Source organism: Phaethon lepturus, unplaced genomic scaffold, assembly GCF_000687285.1.
Source record: "Phaethon lepturus isolate BGI_N335 unplaced genomic scaffold, ASM68728v1 scaffold5994, whole genome shotgun sequence".
In the NCBI taxonomy this organism is placed as follows: domain Eukaryota; kingdom Metazoa; phylum Chordata; class Aves; order Phaethontiformes; family Phaethontidae; genus Phaethon; species Phaethon lepturus.
The window spans coordinates 52,927-74,084 of NW_010533873.1; the positions used below are offsets into that span (position 1 = coordinate 52,927).

The window sequence follows — 21,158 nt, forward strand, 5'->3', positions numbered from 1 at the left end:
CAAAGCAGGTTTTTTTCTTTAACAACCATTAATCCACTGAGTCTTACTTAGCCAAGGGAATACTGGATCTTGGGATCTTAGCTGAGGGCAAATGCAAGTAATGTGTTTTTCAAAAAATTGTGGTAGAAGTCTTTAAATTATATCAAACTTCCTAAACATTTCTGTGGAATAACTCTGAAGTTGCTGGGAACTGAGCCACTTACCATGGGTCAGTTGACCAATGCTATTTACTAAATCAAGGTCAAGTGTTTTTATTGCCAAGCCCTGAGAGCTTATTACTATTTATTACAATGAATGCATGGACTATGACTAATTTTTATAAAATATTTTACAGCACATTATTTTAACTTATTAGATACTTCCATGCATGCTTGCTAAATAAACGGAAATTTCAGTGCTTTACACTTCTATCTAGACTTAATTTCTTTCTTTCGGCTTTGGATGGTTTCTTTGTAGTGGCAGGAATCTGTTCTAATTTAAAGACAGTGCAGAAAAAAAAGCCACGTCAAAATGGTCCTAACCTTTGTAAGAGTTACCTCTAGAGACCTGGATCTGAATTTAAGCTCCAGAACAAGCTCACTCTCTTACGGTTTGAACCACCAAACTCTCAGACCAGAATATTCTGAAGCCATTGGATGTTCGCACAATCCAGGTCTAGTTCAGGAGAACCCAGCTTGCATAAACTTTTTTGGTTGGGAGGTGGCAGCAATTGCTCAGACATTATTCTCATGCAATGGATCTCTCCCAGCAAAATGAATTCTCTTACCTATGTCATGTCAGACAGCAGATCTTTAAATCTCTCCGAACTTACCTCACATTCATAGTGTCCCATATCTTCATTGGAAGGGTTCTTGACCACCAGGATTATTATGCCACTCCGTGGTTCACTGAAAGTCTGGTATTTACTTGAATCCTTCAACAGTACACCATCTTTGTACCACCTGCATGTGGAAAACACTAAGTATAAGTCAGGAAAAAAAACTGCAGTGTCAATAAGTTCCCAGCTCACTGATCCATCTATCAGAGCAATGGGCAAGCAACTCAAGAGTTGATCATTAGACTAAAGTTTGGATCCTGGAAAACAGGCCTACAGGTGGGTAGATTACACGTGGATACTGAACTGCACAGGTTTATGAGATGATCCTCAAGAAATCTCATCAGCCAATACAGGGAAAAGGGCTTCTAATCAAGTGAAGCTATGCTGAGCTCTTTGTCTGAATACCCCAGACTGGTTACTGATAAAATAAATCCAAGTGTAAGGCAGGGAGGATAAAGAAATTATAAAATGTTGTCAGTTTATTAAATCTTATTATTATAAATCGGATTATCTGTAGGTATTTATTTTCATATGCTAACTAGAATAAATTGATGAGAATCTCAGGAAAGCTGGGATCAGGAAGAGCCAGTATTTGGATGGGGTTAAGGTGGAAGACACAGAAAAGGAAGGATCTTAACCTTGAAAGAAAGGGCAGGAGACTCTTCTGACCGTGCAAAGTGGGAAAACAGGACTCGTTCCAGTGTGACTTGAACTACTGACCTGATTTGAGGCCTAGGTGCTCCTTCAATAGTGCAGGTAAACTGAGCATCTTCACCCTCAACGAAATAGGCATTTCGAACCTTGTTCACAAACCGTGGTGGCACTGCAAAACAAGGATAAATGTAGCTGGACATATGACCAGATACAAAGACTGTGTCCCTGACCAGGTAATTCTCATGATGTCTGCGCACAAGACACTAAAGACCAAATTTTTTGATTGAAGAATAATTGACTACACCTGTACATGAAATAATTTTTTTTAAAGTATTATCCAGTAGATGTTATACAGAACACATGGAATGTCTTAATATTCACGTTTAAGGTATTACATGGCAGATCCCTTTAAAAAATGCATCTGTGCAGTACTTTACCTTGAACAAGGATCTTTCCTAAGGTACTGGCATTCCCAGCAGGACTGGAAGCAAAGCACATGTACTGTCCTGAGTCAACACCTGTTAGGTTGTCCAAGATCAATGTGCAGGAACCATCAGGATCTTCTATTATAATGTGATGGGGATCCACCTCCACAGGCTTTCCATCTTAAAGATAAAGGGGAGAAACATCTTCGTAAAGAGTTTAGTATCAAATGTGTTTTCTTCTTGGGATTTTCATCCAGCTTTTCACTTGAGAGGACCGAGAGATGTATTTGCTTTATTGCAGCTGATATTGGTAGTTGAGGAATGAGTTTTTCATCTTCCTCCAGCTCTCTACAAAGCATCCTCTGGGCAAAGCACCGCTGAGGGACCTCATACATCCTAATCCTCATTTAAAAGGGAAATTCTCCCAGAGTATGTGCCGTGCAGTTATAGCTCTGATTTGCTAGCCAAAGGAACACCTCCAAAGTGACTGTAAATGTGCAGAACAGATCTTTACAAGGTGTGAACTTAGAGCAAAGCGGTTTCCTCTGCAATACAGTAATGCTGGCGAAAAGAGTATGTCCGCACAGCTGCCTGGGCTATGACATGGAAACAGCTGAGCTGGTTCAGACGAGTTGTTCACTTACTAGAAGTTGTCTCACTGCCACAAGACGTGGATTCATATGGGCTAATAGGCAAACCCGAAAAAGCAGGGTATGTTAGCCTCACAGGAAGATCTACGTTGCTTGGCTTGTTTCGTAGCTAACTTTAAGACTAGGCGTGGATATCTCTAGGTGGTCAGCTTTTAGATTACCCACTAACCGATTAGCAGAAAGCAATACAGACAGAGAACAAATCTGGAGGATGCATTTCATGCCTTGCCCCTCATACCTTTGTACCAGCTGACAGATGGCTTGGGAGCTCCCGTAACTTTGCAAGCCAGCTTGACTGTCTCTCCCAGCTCAGCTGTACAGTCCGCCAGTTCTTCCTCAAAGTCTGGAGGTGCTGAAACATCAGAATAAGCATGTTAGTCCGGAGGAGGGGGGCTCTGTCCACAGAGTGGCTGCTGCAAAGTAAGATAAGAATAGTTATAATTTCTGCAAATCTGTGAGCTTCAGAATGGAAAGCTGAACAGGAAATTTTAGCAGCTGATGACTTTCCAGGTAATGTGTTGTCCTTGCTTATCTGAGATTAAATGCGCTCTGTCAAATGTCTGTTGTTGGCTGTAAAGATGAGCCATGAAAAAAAATGGGATTTGTTGCTGATCTGGAAGTGGTTTAGGCCATGATTTTAATAAGCACATCCATTATTCAGTCACCACACAGCTGTCACTGTTAAGATAATTCCCCAATTAAAATGCACCCCAGATACCCAAACTAGTATTCTGTTGGTCTCCATACAATAAAACCTATGCTTTGCTGAGGGACTTTTGTTGTAACTTATTACTGCCATATGAAACTATGCAAAATTATTCTCGTAGTCTTCCTCATTAGAACACCTCACTAAAAGCACAAAAATAAAATGCCCAAACTATATACACTAAACCCAACCCTGTTCTGGCATTTTAAGGTGCCAAATTTCCTTACACTGCAAAGGACACCATTTCTAGCTTACACCTGGACAATAAAGATCTAATATCCCTGCTGATAAATTCTGTGGATAGAAAATTGGTGGAATCAAAAATGACAATGACGACGAAGCAGCCTGAATGACAAGATAAAAATCCAAAGCAAACCCACGTGCCTGGATACAGAAACGTAAGCCAGAAGTTGAGTGGAAGATTTGGTACCCAACAAAGTCACAGGGGGCTTTATACTGGTATGAGTAGGGCTCTGGGTCATATCCTGAGACTAGTATTCCCACTGGAGTCTGATGCTCTTCATGCATCATCTTCATGCCAGGGCCTTTGCCACCACATTCTGTGGTCATCTACCTTTTGGCAGTCCCTGCCAAATCAAATGCATCTCTAGTGTCAACTCTGCACTTTTAGACGTTTCAATAACACGTTTCTCTTCTCCAGTGATGCACATTTTCTGGGCTATTTTGCTGGAAAAGAACATCCTCTTCTAATTGGCAAAAGTGCATGAATATGAAGACAGGGAACTGAGCAACCACTTCAGTCTCTGACTCTGATGCTCCATCAAAGGCAACACACATCCGCTGAAACTGCCAGGGCTAGCCAGCTCTCCTCAGCTCATCAGCCTGTGTTTTCCACACTTGGGTTACGGACATTGAAGAGTGATTTGAAAGTTACTCACCTGCTCTGCTATTGCCCAAAAACCTACACAGGCCCCATGGGACCTCTGTCATGTAAACTTAATCACGTCAGTGATACACAGTATTGGCTCCCTTGGTGGTAAATGGAGAGAGTCAAACACCTCAAGACACACATCCTGATAAAGGTGTCTTCCCCAGCTCAGGTGGAGGACCTAACGCTGCTATAACCATTCCGGTTAAAGCTTACTGCTTGTTGTCAAGTCACCTGAGTTGTGATTTACAGCAGTCTGTGATGTGATTAAAGGAAAACCTCAAACTCTACTTCAGTTTAAGAGGTGGCAGATGGCCCTAGATAGTTTCTCTCCCCCTTTTGCTAATCTCCTTGCTGAATCAGGGAGACCACCCAAGAAAAAACTAGGAGATTTGGGCTATCTTGGGCCATACTCACTCCAGACAGGCTCGCTGATCCGCTGCTGTATGCCACAGATCTCCTTCACCCAGGAGTTCTTGATATTCACTGTACGTGCCTGAAGAAGGTACTTGCGGACCAAGTCTTCCCGTTCGTGCCAGATCTCAAACGCCCGGTCATCCCCTTCCACAAGGTCGTTCACATCTATGTTGTTCAGCTGTGTGACAGGAGGACAAGAAATTCAACACACATTCTGTGTTCTTGGGACTGAATTTCAGCCAGAACCTTTCCCACAACTGAAACCCCACAGTTTAGGACAGTTCAGATCTGGAACTAGCTTTTGTGAACCACAACATTTTTCAATCAAGGTTTAGAATGGAAACAACTATTAAACACCGGCAAGTCTCCTGCTGCCAGTGTGTACCCTCTTCAGTGGACATGAGTTGTGCTATTCCTGTTAAAGCTATATTAGATGCTCCAACAGCAAAAGGGATAATTTACACCACTTTTAAAGGTTTTTCAGATTGCATGAGCAATGCAACATGGCTTTGGCTGAACAGCAACCAGGGTCAGTTTGCAATCCTTTCCCCAGTATACTTGACTTTCTGGTTACCCAACAGACATTTTCCAGGGAGTAATTATCACATTTCAGGAAAATAACATCCAGCATTAAAGGGTATCCTAAGGGTGGGCCCAGGAACAGCACAATTAGGGACTACATGAAAAGAAATTACAGAGCAGGCGCTCTCTGGACAAAACATCCCTTTTTTTTTCTTGGAAAATAAAATCTGCCTATGAATATCAATGAGGACAGAGATAAGGACTTTCAGAAGGCCCTGAGTGGGCTTGGTCAAGAACTCCATGGGCTTTTTGTCTTGTTGGTTGGTTTTTATTGGAGTTGAGCACCTACTGCCTTGGGAAAACTCTGCAATTTCTTGCAGTTTTAACCTGAGCCCTGAATGTCTGAAGATGAGCTGGTCAAATCCTCTGAGTTTTTAATTTCTAAACAGGAACTGGTGTCAGGAAAGGACATAACCAGCAGAGAGAACCACTGGGAATGTAGCATACGACTAAAACAGCATTTCCTCCCATTTGCTACCAACATTACAGACTGCCAAAATGAAAGATCTACAAATGCTAGCAAATACTATAGACAGCAAAATTCACACCATTATCATACGCAGTTAACGCAATAAGGTAACAGAGTTGAATAAACACTTGTGCACGTAATCTCATTGTTGCACGGTAAAAATCCACCCATGCTTCTGATGGTTTCTGACGTGTTTCTGACAGATTTAACAGAGAGATTTTGGGACAGACATAGATCCTACTTGTGCTTCAAAGGCTTTTGGAAACAAAGGAATAGCTCAAAAGTATTAGTGCAACGTCCAAGATGGATATAAACATGAAGTTCTAAATGACAGAGAAATGCTCTAGGTGAGGATATAATGATCAGACCTTCATGATGTTCTTGAAGATGTAACTGTAGGTGTCTGTCTTTGTGTCTCGCTTCGGCTTGCAGATCACAATATAATTTTTGAAGAGGAAGACATGCCTTTTGTGTCCTTTCCATGCCATTCTAGCTCCTGGAGCTCCTTCCCACACAATGAAGTTGCCCTGATAGGAAGAAGAAGGAAAATCACATAGTGATAACTGTGGAATAATTACCACGATGATGTCTCACCATCATTTTTCAGTGAACAGATAACAAATATTTACTGTTACATCATCACCTTATGTGCCTCTGTTTTATTACACCACAGCAGATTGTCTGTAATGCTAAAGGTGATGCATCAGCGTGACGGCACCAACAGGGGTGCACAGAGTGCTTGTCATTACACTGTCCTTTAAATATTATTTGTTGCCAGAAAAAAACAGAGGTCTTGTCAGGTAGGCACACTCTTGGAAATGGAAATGCTAATGGAAAATTGTATTTTGTGTGCTATGTGGACACTTTATATGTTCACTTGGTCTCCTTCACCAGAACATTTCCCATAAGGAGGTATATATATATACAGCTCAGCTAGTGACATGGGTTCCCCCTTGGCATCATTAGGGAGAAGTAAGCACTCTTGGGGTGTGATTGGACTCTCTTTCAGATATCTAAATGTGGATAGATGAATGCCCACCAGTGTATCACTGTAATTTAGCGTTACAACTCCACTCAGCAATACACTGTGATTCCCATGGAAGACACAGGATACAAACAGGCAGAGTAAATGACTTGCCCATCATGACACAGTAAGTCTACAGAGAATGAAAAATTTGAGTAAGGGTGTTAAAAGTCCTAGACTAGTATCCTAATAGCTGGGCCATCTTTCCTCTAAACCACACATCTGTTTCATGAGAAGGACCTGGAGGGGCATACAGGTCTTTTGAAGATATATGAACCGCTGTGGGAGAACATGCATGAATTGATCTAATGTTTTCACATGGAGCACATGCAACGTATGCTATGCTACCTTGTACCGACTTGCCCAGCAAACAAGGCTCTTCTTTGAAAAAACTGTGTAAATTTGAAAACATGTAGACTGAAAAGGCTCAGTGAGCTTCTAACATCTGAGGAATCAACAGGAAAAACCCTCAGATGCCAGTAATTTCAGGACCTGGCCCATGTAGCTTGTCAATAATAAGAGAGGAGGAAGAAAAAATAAAATGCTTTAAAATCATGTCGGGGCCCAGAACAAATCTGTTCCTGTTTGATGAGCGTGTTGGAAAGGCAAGTAACTATATTATGTGTGAATTGCTCCATAAGCGCCTATGCTCTGGTGCTTCAAACCCTTATCAAGCCAGGAGACCCATTTCTCTGAACAGTAGGAAAGGCAATAAGCAAGTGCTCTCTTTCAGATATGATTTGTAAAGGAGCTTCTTGTAGGACCTAAGTTTACGTAGAAACTAGTGAAGGCACACATAGCACTAACACTGACTAAGAAATCTCAGTTACCTGTCGGATGGGTTCACCAAGGCTTTCCAAGGTCCCTGGGTAATTCTCAATGAGTGAGACATGGAGGTTGTTTTCTGCTCTTCGGGTGAGTGCAGACACAATGGCATAAGCCTGCTCCAGCAAAGTGCAGTTCTGGCTATTTCTTGCTTTGTTTCGGATTAATTCCTGTAGGTGAATGAAGAAAATATTACTGGGCAGTCAGAAAAAAAAAAAAATCCTTGATAACCAAAAAGTTTCTCAATATATGTCCCAGGTCTTTCATGTGAGCAACTTTTATCCCATTCTTTCACCATGTGCTGCTTGGGTACTAAAGGCTCCTCTTTCCTACCCTTTTCTGCAGCCTTAATGACAAACCAGTCTGGCTTTTCCTTACACCAGCTGATATTAAGCAAAGACAAAGTTGAAGCAAATACCAGCTATGCTTCAGTGATTGAAAACCAAAAAAACCCTAAAGCAATCCTAAATGTATCCATTGCATTTCTCTTGTGCATACCCTGATAACACCGCGAGGCAAGCAATTCATGTGGCAGTGCTAAACTAAGAGTTGATATCAGATTAATAAAAAGAGAGGTTGGAAAAAATACACAATGGCAGTTATCCTGTTCTTCTCACATTTGTTCCTGTTCCTTTCTTATAGCAATGAAGGCATGGAAAGTGCCCATGCTTGCTCTCTCTTCCAAGAGATCCTTAAAAATTTTGGTGTTTGTGTGCAGGCATGTGTTCAAAATTAGAAAGTTAATGTTCTTCAATCTACTTAAACTGTTTACTCATGCCCCACTGGAATACAGAAATGTTTTGGCATGACTGTCTTCTTCCCGGATATCCTAGTGCTATTTCCCGTAAAAAATACTGTTTAAAATGCTACTTTGAAATGTTTGGTTGTGGTCTGGGCTAGAACCTGAGGTAGTAGGACAGATGAACGCTTGAAAGATGAAACATTTTAGGATGGTAGAATGGGGCAAAGCTTTTAAGAAAACAAAAATTTCATCTTTCCATAATGGCAGTATACAAGACAAGGAAAGAAAATGTTAAGTCAGTATCTTACGCATTGGAAACTGCTTATTTTTATGACATACCTGTTGACGGGTGTGAAGGAAATTCATACTTGTCATGGATGTATACATACATGTATTCATATATATTTGTGTATATATATAAGCATATATTTTATAGATGCATATGCATATGTTTGAAGATCACTCAGATGAAGCTTGTGGAACTTTATGGGGTTGGAGACTGAAACTCTACCTGGATTTACATTTACAAAACTATTTAGAGAGCACCATCACTGGTGAGGATTACTGTCCTACTTACTCAAGCAGCTTTCAGTTGTAGTTACATCAGAAGAAAGCCGAGAAATATGAAGTAAGAATAAAATATTTTTCTATACAAGCTACACAAAGCAGAACATAAACCTATCAGATAGAAGCATATAACAAAAGCTTTTCACCTTGATTATAGTCTGGTACTGCTGGATCCTGTTTATAGGTTTTTCCAGGTAGTGCTGCAGTGGTGGGATAAGTGGCTGTGAAGGATCTTCATTAGTTAAAATTTCATCCGTGTATCTCTGAAAAAGCACACAGAAGAGCGAGGAAAGGTTGTTATAAAGAGCAATGGAAAAGAGTAATCCCTGGAAAATGCTCATACGGTGCTGGTTCATAGACTTCACTCAGCCAAAACTCTACCATAGCTCTACCAGACCTTACTACCCCGTATTTTGGACAACTGTAACCCTCCCCCATCCTTTATCAGCTAGCTGTCATTTTAGACTGCAACGTGTCTGAAATGCTGAATTTGTCCGCTTTCCCAGTGCAGGACCAACGCTGGGGAAACGCGATCCAAAGTTTGCAGAACCAGATGGTGTGACAGGAAAGATCAGCGCTGTCGGAGCGCGGGAGGGCAGGAATGAGCAAGCTCGGTGCCAGCAACTGGTGCCAGACCTTGGTCGCGAGTGGTCCGTGTGGTTGCAGTGCCTGCGACTGGAGCGAGTGAGGGACTTGGCACCAGGACCTGGAGTGGGAAGCGCAGGTCACAGGGTCCACGTGCTGGGACATCACCCACTGAGCTGGATGCTTATCCTTTCCCACTGATCCGGTGCATGTGGGTGCAAATGTGTGCAATTTACCAGCAAGCTTCAAGCTGGAGTAGATGTAAGTAGGAGACCCAGAGTCCAGATGTGGACATTAGGGAGGCTTGAGAGCTCGTGCTGATAAACTGAAGGATGTGTGAATGTGCGGTGAGTGTGAACATGTGCATTTGTGTTCTAGTGAGCATCAAGCTGGACTAGCTGGTGAGTGGGAGGCTCGTGGAGAGCGTAAAAGTACTCAGGATCTGGGCAGGGGTATTGGATGGACAGAGGAGCCGTGCTGCTACTCAAGGGATCCATGAACATGCATGTGCTCATGGGTCTGGAGCGTTGTGTGTGTGTTTTCACCAGTGAACTTCAATCCTGAGCAGCTGAAGAGGAGAAAGAGGATTCCCCTGTCTACACTAATATTTTATGTGAGTTTGCTCGGTCTTATAATGTGATGGCCCTTAAAACATCCCTTAATTACAATTACATAACCACAGCCACATTCATATCTGTATAAACTTTATAATATTCATAAATGCATAAGCATAGGTACATATGTTCCCATATTGATTGTACTGACCAGGAAGAGCTAGACAGTGAATACAAAATTATTATACTTAGCAGTGATTTCCCACAAAAATATTTAATAATCTTTTTCAGGATCACATTTATGATTAATAACTACATTTCTTGATGCAGTGGGTTATAGGATGCACGTTCAGCGGGTACCTTGGCTAGTGTTTTACCTTGTAGAAATCCTGGACAGCTTTGCTGACAACAATCGACTCAGCCTGTACTCTCCCCACCAGGTACTGGATGTACTTATTAAACTCTGTTTTGTGCTTGATAAAGCACATGGCCACGTCATCGTCAGTGTCACATTTCTGCAAGCTTCGGAGGAAGATACTGTGGAGACAAAGGAAAAAGGACATCTGAGGAGAAGGTAACGGAATGAGGCTAGAACACAGCCCCAGCAGCCAGACTTTTATATCAGGCGGTTTCAGGTTAACAGAGATTGAAGAAATGTCAGGGGGAAACGAGGGGTGTTGCCACATTAGCATTAAACTTCTCAATGCCTCTTCATCCAGCATGATGCTGTCCCTCTTAGTTTTAATGTATGAAATGCCCTGCAAGGAAGGTAGGGATAATTTTCAAGGGTTTAGATCAGATTGGGAAGTTAACACCTCCCCAGATGTTTATGCCTCAGTTTAAGGATCGATGAGCCATCCGCAGGAGTGGAGATAGAGATCCCCACTCTCTTTCACAAAGGATGTTGAGACAGATTCACACGCACAAAGATTTTTAGCAGCATCGATAGCTGATGAAGTGCATCACTTGCAGTTGAAGTTACTTCTGGGGAAAAACAGGAGAGAGGGAGAAGAGAGAGGGATGGAGGAAAGAGAAATCTATTCTCGTGGCCCAGCCAAAAAAGGTGCCGGGTGTCCCACATAAGCGTCCTCCCCATTGCAGAAGCAGTGACCCCCATAATGCTTTTCCCAGAGTAACTATATACTTTTCATCGCAACCTGCTCAAACTCATTGGTCGCTTCTGCTTACGACGTTGATCAGAGCACACGTTGATCAGGGAAGATGCTGCACACTCACTGCTTGTTGAGCTTTGTGCGTGCATATTATTGACACTCCCCCCCAAGATAAACCGAAAGTTAGGACCATAGTGTAGGCAAATGGGGAAAAAAGGGGGGTTCTCATGCTGTTGACAGGGATTTTCTACAAGAATGATCACTTCCCATGAGAGCAAGGGTATCGAGGTGCAAAAAGAAGCCCCTTACAACGGAAAGCCTAAGGCACATAAGACATTGTACAACACCTCCTCTCCCTGGCAAGTAAAAGTATTTCTGCCTGGACCTTGGGAAGTCACGTTGTGAACAGCAGATCCGCCGTAAATCCTTTCTTGGAGTCGGCAGGCGTTGTACCTGGGCAGCCTGCTACAGCTGGATGTGTTTCGAATGCATGGACGCTGGCACCCGTTTTAGATGAATGTGTGTCTCTATGAAGACACCAGTGAAGTGCCTGTAACACTATGCTGCCTTTTTATAATAATTCACTGTTTCTCAATTAAATTAGCTTAAAAGCATAAGAAATAAGCCGGACACATGAAGCCTTGAAGCTCTGAAGGGTATTATGGGAGTCCCAGCCCTGTGCTCTGACTTAAGCTATGCCATCATCTATCATCCCAATAGGACCATCAGTTGCCTTGCACCTCAGCACTGCCAGTGCTCCACATCCTTCACAGTAATAATAGTTACTGTGGCTCTGACACCAGGTATATGAACCACTCTTTGGTCTCAGAGGAAGGCACATGGGAATGCCCACCTGGAATGGAAGCGAGCAATGTCATCGATATTTCTGAAGATGGTGGATTTCTGACTGGCGACAGCTCCTGGGACACTGGGACAGGCCTCAGTGTACCTCAGGTGATGAGTCTGGAGGAACTGTAGATCTTGAATATAATCTTCTTCTGAGATCAACAGCTCTTGAATAAGAACACTGAAGGGAAGACGAATAGGCAAAAAGAAATCACAGAAAAATCATCATAATTATCCTTGACATACTGAGGGACTTTTAGGCTTTAAAATACATGATATGATGAGAAGATCAGACTCCCTGGAGTGTGTTGACTAGATCCCCTCTGACCGTAAGAGGAACTTAGACACCCTGCTCATGGAGTCACACCTACCTCTACCTTACAAACATCTGCTGCTAGGGCGGATAAAACAGAGCGTGAGCAACAAAAGGATCTCTGTAAAGTAGGCAATAGCTGCTTCAATGCCCCTTTATGCAATCCAGAAAGCAAATATCTCCATGAGAGCACATTCAGTAGTGTGCTGCACTGCAAGCGAGTAACACAAGCCTGAGTGCTTTCACTCCCTCTTTAGATACCGTCCTTAGATACTGGGCACCCCAAAGTACAGAGGTACTGTAGCTTAGGATTTTGTGAAATCAGAAATCTTCCACAATTACATCATGTACACCCCCCTTTCAAGTCATCCAATATGATTTAGGTTGCCTGGAATTTGCCTAGGCTGAAATCGATGGCAAAACCCAATCAAAGATCACAAATTACAAGTCTGAGAGAATCAAGGGTTTGCTTGATTCTGGGAAGGGGGAGGTGGCAGGACTCAGCAGAACAAAAACAGTGGCTTTGACAGGAGTGACCTAGATGCCAACAGGCAGGAAAACTCAAAGGCGCAAATATCAAACGACATGAGCTCACCTTAGCTTCCTTTTATATTCGTCTTCAGTAACAAACTCTCCGGGGAACTCGGGAGTTTCTGTTGTTCCCCACTCTGGTGACAACTAAAATAGAAGAAAAAAGAAACATTATTCTTTTAAGTTGACAGTGCTTTTATCAATGTGCGCTGAGGAGTATCCCTCGTGTGTTCACAGTCCCTTTCAGTAATTCCTAAACCAGTGTGAAATTTCTTTTTGGATGGAGGATGATTAGGTCTTTCAAACCCAGACACCCCTGCACACCTACAGAAATATTGTCCAGTCAAAACATGAAAAAGTCCAGTCATGTTACAGACACCTTCAACAACCTCCTCATCCATCACTCCTTGCAAAAGGGATGGCTTTAAACTGTGACAGGAGCAAGCAATTTTACATGAAAGACAAACACAGCATGATCAATCACCTTTAATTTCTTGTCCAGATAAGCTGGGGATACCCAACCCTGTCGAGAGGGGCTAGATTTTGTGGGTTTAGTCCTGACCAGCCATTTCAGAGGATGAGCTGAATCAAGGACTTCCACATACTGGCCTTCCTTCAAAGTGATGGTCTCTCTGTCAGGCGCAGTGGGCACGTAGTCAGCTGTGACCATGTAGACGTCAAAGATCTGCAGGCATGAAATGACAGTTATTTGGTACTCTGAAAACAGAATACAGTAGCACCAGCAGAACATAAGTGCTTATCTGTGTTTAATGTTTTGTTCTCCAGCCCTTGTATGCAAAAAGAATCACTGTTTGCTTTTTGCAAGTGGAAGACTCAGTCTCTAGGAGGCTCAGGCCATATTTTCAAAACTATATGAGGTATTTTGGATTTACACCATGAAACAGTGGATTTTTCTCCCAAGGCAAAACAAACAGTGGTCCTGAAAAAGTCAAAATAGGTTAACATTTCCAAAGTAAATTTGGTGGTTTTTTTATAAGGAACTGTTTGAAATGAACACACAAAAAATTTCTAATTTCTAATTTTGACAAAATTCTCATTTTTCTCATTAAGAACTTCTCAGCAAAATTTTTCTGACCAACCATATCCAAGGCACAGAAAATCAAGCTCTGACTTTCTGAGGCTCAGCCACGAAAGCAAAAGGTGCCAAATAATGGATATGTTTTGACCATGTTGACTTGAACAACTTGTTCAAGATCACAGAGTAAGCATCAGAATTTGATTCTCTGTGCTCTGTATCACAGACTCCAGATTTAACTACTAAATATACCTACTAAAGTGAAGTACATCCCTAAAGGGGATGGTGATCCTTAAACCATAGGAGATTGGCCAGTAGTAAAGTTTTCTCATTGTGTCAAACTTGTCCATAAAGATATCATACCTCTCCTCTCGAATCCCCATCTTCAGATTCAGAGGAGGACTCCTGAGCAATGGATGAAGGTCTGGATCGCCCATGGCGAGGAGATGCAGAGGGAGTTTTTGATTCATCATCACTTTCTGCACCTGGCACTCGAAGTGTAGCTAAAAAGCAGAGCAACAGCAAAGTGTGAAATGAAGATCTCCAACTTGAGCATGAATAATTTTCAATTTCATAAAAACAAATATTCCCCAGGAAGAGCATTTGTAGTGTTTAGTGTGATCTCCTATTGATATTTAGGATTAAATAAACAATTGGGACTTTTTAATCCATGAGGTTGCATGCCTATGCATGTATTGCGACTGTGCAGCAAGAATATTTGTAGGAGAGGTAATGCCTCTATTTTTGCTTCAAGATAAAATTTTACCACAAACCATGATTTTTCACTTAAGTCAACAAATTGTTGGATTACTGCACAGTTGTGCACAGAGTTTTCAGCCTCAATTTTAAAGTCCCATTGTGAGCTAATACTTGAAGGTGTGGGAAGTCTTCTAAACAGGATTGCTTTCAGACCCTGGAGCGATGAATATCTGAGGAACTCTAAATACCTAAGATGTTCAAAATACACTTCCATTTTTACAACTTGGTCTCCACTCTAAAGCTTACAGTTACTCCTACTTACTTAAATAAACACTGTGTGCATAAAATGGACACTAGCTGTCAGCTTACTGCAATAGCTTTTTGCCTAGTTCAAAACTGTAGACTAAAACATGTCATTTGGATGGACTTTTACTAAAAATTCTTAGTCCTAAGCATTTACAGATGTTCATAACCTTATGCAGGATGACTGTCTCAAAACCCGCTTCATAAATCTCACTGATATTTAAAGTCCAAATGACATAAAAAAAAAAGACTGCATATTTTTCTACACAAATTAAATGGTGTTTGCCAGGTTCCTTACCCTGACTTATTTTTGCAGATACCATTTCTGAGATACGCGAGGTGAGTTTCTGGAAGAACTCCTCTGAGCCAACATCAGCTAATGAAATAGGGCTTTTGGGTACACCTTCTCTACCAGCTTCAAGGTCTCCTGGAAAAAGAGACAATTTTCTATTAAGCAGGAAACGTCATTGGAAAGTCAACTTTTTTGAGTAACAAAAGCTGCTGTGGAAGTAAGGTCTAATTTTCTTCACTTCCCCTGTTTTTAAAACTGTGCTTGCTCACATTTCATCCAAATAATTCACCCTTGAACAGAGATCAGTCCTGAAAAGTTCCAGCATTTCAGACAGTTTCAAGAAAATGGGACAAAAGTAGATGGTAATCATGAAATACATAGACAATCTCAGCTGTAGATGTGAAGAGCAGGAGTAGGAGAGAGAAAATAGCTGCTCTTACCTTCTCTTGTTTCAGAGGGATGAATAGATCTGAAAAAGAAAAAGTAAAGCAGAGCTAAAAGTCAAAATGAAATGTGTAGTAAGGAGAGCTAAAAGAGAAACACCCCCTCCTTCTCACACCTTGTACGTGAAGGCTGGGAATATCTAAGTTAGGACTTTGGTTTGGACTGCAGGTGCTGGTAGCCTATACTCACCAGCGCCACTATATGAAAGGGGAATTGGGGCACCTGGCTCCTATGGGCATAGAAACACTTGGGTGTCTTAGTCTTTGAGCCAAATCCCATCCAAGAATTCTCGTCATTCCTGACTTTTATTTCAAAACGTTTCTTGAGAAGACCTGGCTGCTCAGGGAGTGGGTTGCAGAACAGAGTAGACCCCATTTCCCTGGTGCTACTGGGACTTTATTCCCAGCTGCCACTAAAACAAAACTGTCTATCTCAGTTGGAGACATTATGTCAAGTGGAATCTGTAGTCTGTTGGTTTTCAGTGAACTAATGCTCAACAATTTCCAGTGGTTTCATCAGGAAACCACGGACTGGAGAATCTGCAGATGCTGTGGTCCTGCCAAGAGATCTGCTCCCATCACATCAGGATGCCCATGTGATGGGGAAGCAAGCTGACTACTGGTTCTGCAATGGTTCTGAGGTCCAAAGAGAACCTTGCTATGCTGGCAGCTTTTACCAGCACCAACTTCCTAGCAGAGCCTGGGCACTTCGCTGGGAGAGGTTGCAATAGCTGAGTTTGCACTGTAGCTTTCTTCACACTTCAGAAGAAGACTGGTCAAGCCTTTCAGGCTGGACATATTCCAGAAGCTAACGTGCATTCAGGTGGATACTGCTTTTCAGACTGTATCTGCCTAGTATCCAAGCCAAGAATGGTGAATTGAGGACGTTATTCTTCAGGTGGATGTCTAAACAATAAGTTTGTGAGCAGACCATTTCATCTACTTCTTTTTCTATGAATCAGTGTATTTCAGCATTGGCAAGGAACAGTCAGACCTTGACCCTGTGAAATTTTTTGGCACTCTACTTAGGAGATGAAAAAGTAGCAAGAGTTTTATAATGACCTACCCAATTTTTTTTTTTTTCGGTCCTTGTTCCTATCCTCCCTGATAATCAAGCATAAATGGCCAACATTGCTAGGTTGAATACTAGAGTATTCATAGCACTTTCCATCCTATGACCTCAAACTATTTTAACTCTGGTGCTGAGACAAAGATGTCCAAAGTGAACACTGCCTAAAAGTGGCCCATGGGAACCTCTGCAGGGTGGTACCTGCACTGCTCCACTTCAGCATGGGTAGCCAACCACTTACCCCAGTGTGGTCATGATGGCTTCAGACACCATCACACGCTCTTGGGTCAGAACTTCAGCCTCCTTCACTGCAAGATTAGGGATTGTCATTAGAGGAGAGAAGGCAGAGATCGTTCTTTTTATGTATTTAATATAAGCGCATTTTCTAGACATGGATTACTGGGAACACTAGAATATTGAATCTTCCCTGTTAGCAGCTCCTGACTCTGGAACACATACTCCCACGCATATGATGCAAATAGTCTGTTCACACAGATGTACGATTGCCCCATTGCTCTACACTGCTCAAGCCATGCTCCTGTAGCTCTTGGTACAGTAAAAATGTGGGGTGCAAAGAAGGATAACAGAAAAATTGAGTCCTTCACAGTGCTGCACCTACTCCCAGCCTGTATTTGCTTGTCCCACCTCTTACTGAAACAATTGTGCCAGAGGAGGCCCTGGAAATCTCTGCAAAAGGGGAATCAAATAACTCTAGCTGCCTTAAGGGAATTATATAATGAAAAATATATTAGCAGAGTGAAGTAGTAATTTTTTTAAATGGTGACTTTTCCTAGTTACTTTATATTGCCTTTTTTCCTTTCTTTTTCCTTTGTGCTTAATTTGGTTGTTTCATAGACTTGTCTTCTGTTTATACAGAAAAGATGCTGCTGTTAATCCAAGCTGGGGTCAGAAATGTAAAATTTTATTTGAGACACCATCCCTGGAGGTATGTAAAAGATGTGTAGATGTGGTGCTTAGGGACATGGTTTAGTGGTTGGGTTAACGGTTGGACTCAATGATCTAAAGGTCTTTTCCAGCCCAAATGATTCCATGATCCTATTTGATGATTATATAAGTAAAGAGTGTCATCATGTGCAAGGCAAGTGAAGTCATGGTTAATCTTGGAAAAAATGTTCAGGGGGTTTTAGGTGGAGATTTGATTAATTTCCTTATCAGTCACACTGTTTTTTTCTTAGGCACTGTGCATAAGGGCACATACATAGAGAATGTGTTTGTACTATAAGAAAGATTTACCATCTGCAACTTCCAGGGTGGCGGTGCAGATGGACTGGCCAGCCTTGTTGGTAGCAATGCATGTATAAGCTCCACTGTACTTCTTTTTAACATCCAACAGAATTAGACTGTGATGCATATTTGAACTGGCAAGTTTATACCCCGGAGTGTCTGGTTTGATCCACAGGATGTCTTCCCGAGACTCTTCTTTCAGCCAAGTAATAGTTGGTGGTGGGTGTCCTAAAGGAAAACCAATGCAATGAGCTTTAATTTTCCTAGTGGTGTTCCTTCCTTAAAATTATGAGCCGTGCTGTGAATAAATGTTATTTTGATTTGTTTCCTGATATTTTTCTAACAATAACAGGCACAGAACATAGTAAAGGAACATAAACCTTTCTGCAGTGCACACACAAGGATATTAAAACTTTTTGTAAAACCAAAACTGTTAATCAACACATCTTCATAAGAATAATAAATGTCATTATCCCTGTTTTTACATACAGGAAAATGGAAGTGAAGATGAGTAAGACGCTTTGCTGTAAAGCACACAAAGGTTCTTACAAAGCTGGGAGTAGAGTCCAGCCTTCACGTACAGGAGATGAGGTTACGATGACTTGGGCCAGAGAGACTCCAGAATGTGTCATGAAGTTGTACAATTTAAGTGTTATGCAGAGAGGCAAGGTATCTATCCGCTTACCTTCAACTTTTACAGATAATGTGATGCTTGCACCTTTTTTCACCTTTTTATTAGTAAATCTTTCTAGGAACCTTGGTGGTATCAGCTGCTCCTGCGAATCTGAAAATGACATTATTGATGAAACATGGTGACACCTTCTGTGTCAGTGTAGACTACTGAAAAAATCCCTAGGTGTTACCTGCTGTGGTTTCTCTCACCTCTTTCTGATGGCTCTTCTTTCTCATCAGGATCTGTAACACAGAGAGAACAAACAAAATTACAAATACAATTATCATTCTGTCCATGAGTTGAAGAAAAAAGAAAAGGTATTGCAGGGGATTACCCCTTGCAGCAGCTATTACACAGAAATGTTTGTCCTATGAAAAGAGTATGCTAAAGTACATTTATTAATAAAAATGACAGGAATCATCCTATAGCATGGGAATGGATCTATTTCAGTTTTTCAGTACCATTAACACACATAATTCTAAAGATAATTTTCATAAATTACAACTCCTTCCTACCAAGGTGATTTAATTACTAATTTCAGAACAATTAAGCAAATAAATACAAGTACACATGGTCATCTCTGGAAACACCTGCTTTCACAGTTCCCAAAATTTCAGTGGTACGGCAGTATCTTACAGGAACAGCCTCAAGTATGACGTATAGGAGGCTCTCGGTTTTAATAAAATGAACCATGAAAGCCAATGAGGTTGGGCAGGAATAAAATGTATGTTTATGAGACAAGAGTCAGATCCTTGAGACGTGACATGTCTCATCTTCAGGACACACAGTAAATTTACAGGTAAACTAAGGTTAAAGCAACTCATCTTTTATCTGCAGACTTCCCCACCTCCCTTGACTTACCTTTATAGGCTTTCTCAAGAAAAATAACTATATAAAACAGAAAAAGCTACTGGAATAGAGAAAATCAAGTGTCAAAAATAGTCCAATACCTACCTTTGACTACCAGCCTGGCTGATGAATATGCAGAGCCCGCAGAGTTGATGATAAATATTGAGTACTGGCCAGCATCTGCCTTAGTGACGTCGCGAATTTCCAGCGAGTGGAATTCCTGTTTATCAGTCTTGAGGATGCGGTCGGAGGCCTTTAATGGCTGTCCATTTTTGAACCAATAGAGGCGAGGCTGTGGGTACCCTGTGAGGAGCAACAGGCACGGAGAACAGAATGCATTGGCAACATGGATTTGGGAGCATCAGCAACCAGGGAGATCCTCCTGAGCAGGAGCCAAGGAATCCTCAGCTCTGCCCAGGGCTGCTGTTTCAAGGATTTACCCAATTAGGAATGTCTGCAAATTCATGAAATTCTATTTATCTGTTAAAGGTCTTTCCTGTCTCTTCAGCTTCTGGCACTCCCCATATTGGCTGCGTGGGCAAATGCCTTCCAGGTTGAAGAGGGAACACTTAGGTCTGATTTGCAACGTACACAAAGAGAACAGTTGAAGCGGAAACGTTCTCATCATTTTTATAGGCAGCAGTCGGAGAAAACGGGAGAATCCCTACCTCTCCTTACCACAGACAGTCAACACCAGGAGGACTTTTTTGTAGTTTTTAGGTTGTAGCAGCAACCCCCTCATAGCGTAAGGCAAGTTCAGGACTGTTTAATTTGTTAAAGAGAATAAAGGACACCCTCACTATCTTTTTTTATTGCTTATTGCTCCTCCATAACTAATGTGCTCAGAGAATTACAGGCCTCGGTTTTCAGGAGCGTATGGCTGTAATTATGCCTGGAGACATGGACACACAATGAGACACTTAATCTGCCTGAGCCTGCTGCAAAAGTCAATGTTCATCAGCACGAACACGTTCTTCTAGCTGGTTTGTGCAAAGATGGTGCAAGATGCACAGACTGAGGTCACAGCTGCAGAAGAGCACATGGGAAAACCTTGTCCAGCACTTCAACCTGACAGCAAACGGAGCAACTGATGGTGCTGTGGGCTCCCCTTACCTTTCACCTTCAGGTGAAATTTAGCCAGTGATGCTCCCGGTGCCACGTGAATATCATGAAGCTCATCGAAGATCTGGGGCAATTGCTCCTCCTCAGTGGTAGATTCCTCCTGTTCTCGGCTAAGAAGCAATTAGAGTTAGAAAGAAAACAGTCAGCAAGCCAGAAAAGAGTTAGGAACCAAGAATCACCTATTTTAGGTTGATTCAGTCTGTGGGTTTTGTCATCATGACAGCAAATTCAGCACCATATGGCATTAAAAGTAACGGAGTGGTACCATGAAGAAATATCCAGGCTAGCGTGAAGGCAGCCAGAGCAAGGTTGCACATGATAAAAGTCCAGCTGTTGCAGTTACTGCACCACAGCTGGTATGGCTGTTCCTTTATGACATTAAACTGGCCCTGCTAGCTGTAGCAAAAACAGGCTTGACATAAAGACACATACTGATCTTACCAAGTCAGAAGTTAGAAAGAGCTAAAGTTTGATATTTTACCTTGAAACATATTCTTTGGCACTGTAGTAAGAAGATGTCTCTGTTGCATCTGCTGCTGTCTCATAGTCAGTGCTGGTCACTGTTAAGTGGAAAAGGAATAATTTGAGCTTTGAAACCATTTTTCTTATTATAATTATAGTTTCCTTACTAATTTGAGTGACTGGCAGGTTGATTTCATGCTGCTACTGCAGCAGGATCCCACATGTCCCTGGATTATGGAAAACACCCCTGTTTATCC

General features: G+C 41.9%; 1 protein-coding gene across 1 annotated transcript in view; it reads right to left on the reverse strand.

The window, feature by feature from the left end:
* The window catches only part of LOC104619452 (obscurin-like), a gene marked incomplete at its 5' end in the record, with an annotated part of 122,615 nt that overhangs the window by 43,545 nt on the left and 57,912 nt on the right, over positions 1 to 21,158 (reverse strand). Inside the window, 20 exon segments of the mRNA XM_010285333.1 lie at positions 812 to 941; positions 1,538 to 1,640; positions 1,909 to 2,076; positions 2,785 to 2,898; positions 4,559 to 4,736; positions 5,978 to 6,136; positions 7,464 to 7,628; positions 8,914 to 9,030; positions 10,284 to 10,443; positions 11,872 to 12,045; positions 12,773 to 12,855; positions 13,193 to 13,393; positions 14,108 to 14,247; positions 15,045 to 15,293; positions 17,805 to 18,023; positions 18,481 to 18,579; positions 18,678 to 18,710; positions 19,423 to 19,620; positions 20,431 to 20,549; positions 20,921 to 20,999. Of these exon segments, the coding sequence (XP_010283635.1) occupies positions 812 to 941; positions 1,538 to 1,640; positions 1,909 to 2,076; positions 2,785 to 2,898; positions 4,559 to 4,736; positions 5,978 to 6,136; positions 7,464 to 7,628; positions 8,914 to 9,030; positions 10,284 to 10,443; positions 11,872 to 12,045; positions 12,773 to 12,855; positions 13,193 to 13,393; positions 14,108 to 14,247; positions 15,045 to 15,293; positions 17,805 to 18,023; positions 18,481 to 18,579; positions 18,678 to 18,710; positions 19,423 to 19,620; positions 20,431 to 20,549; positions 20,921 to 20,999 (2,888 nt within the window).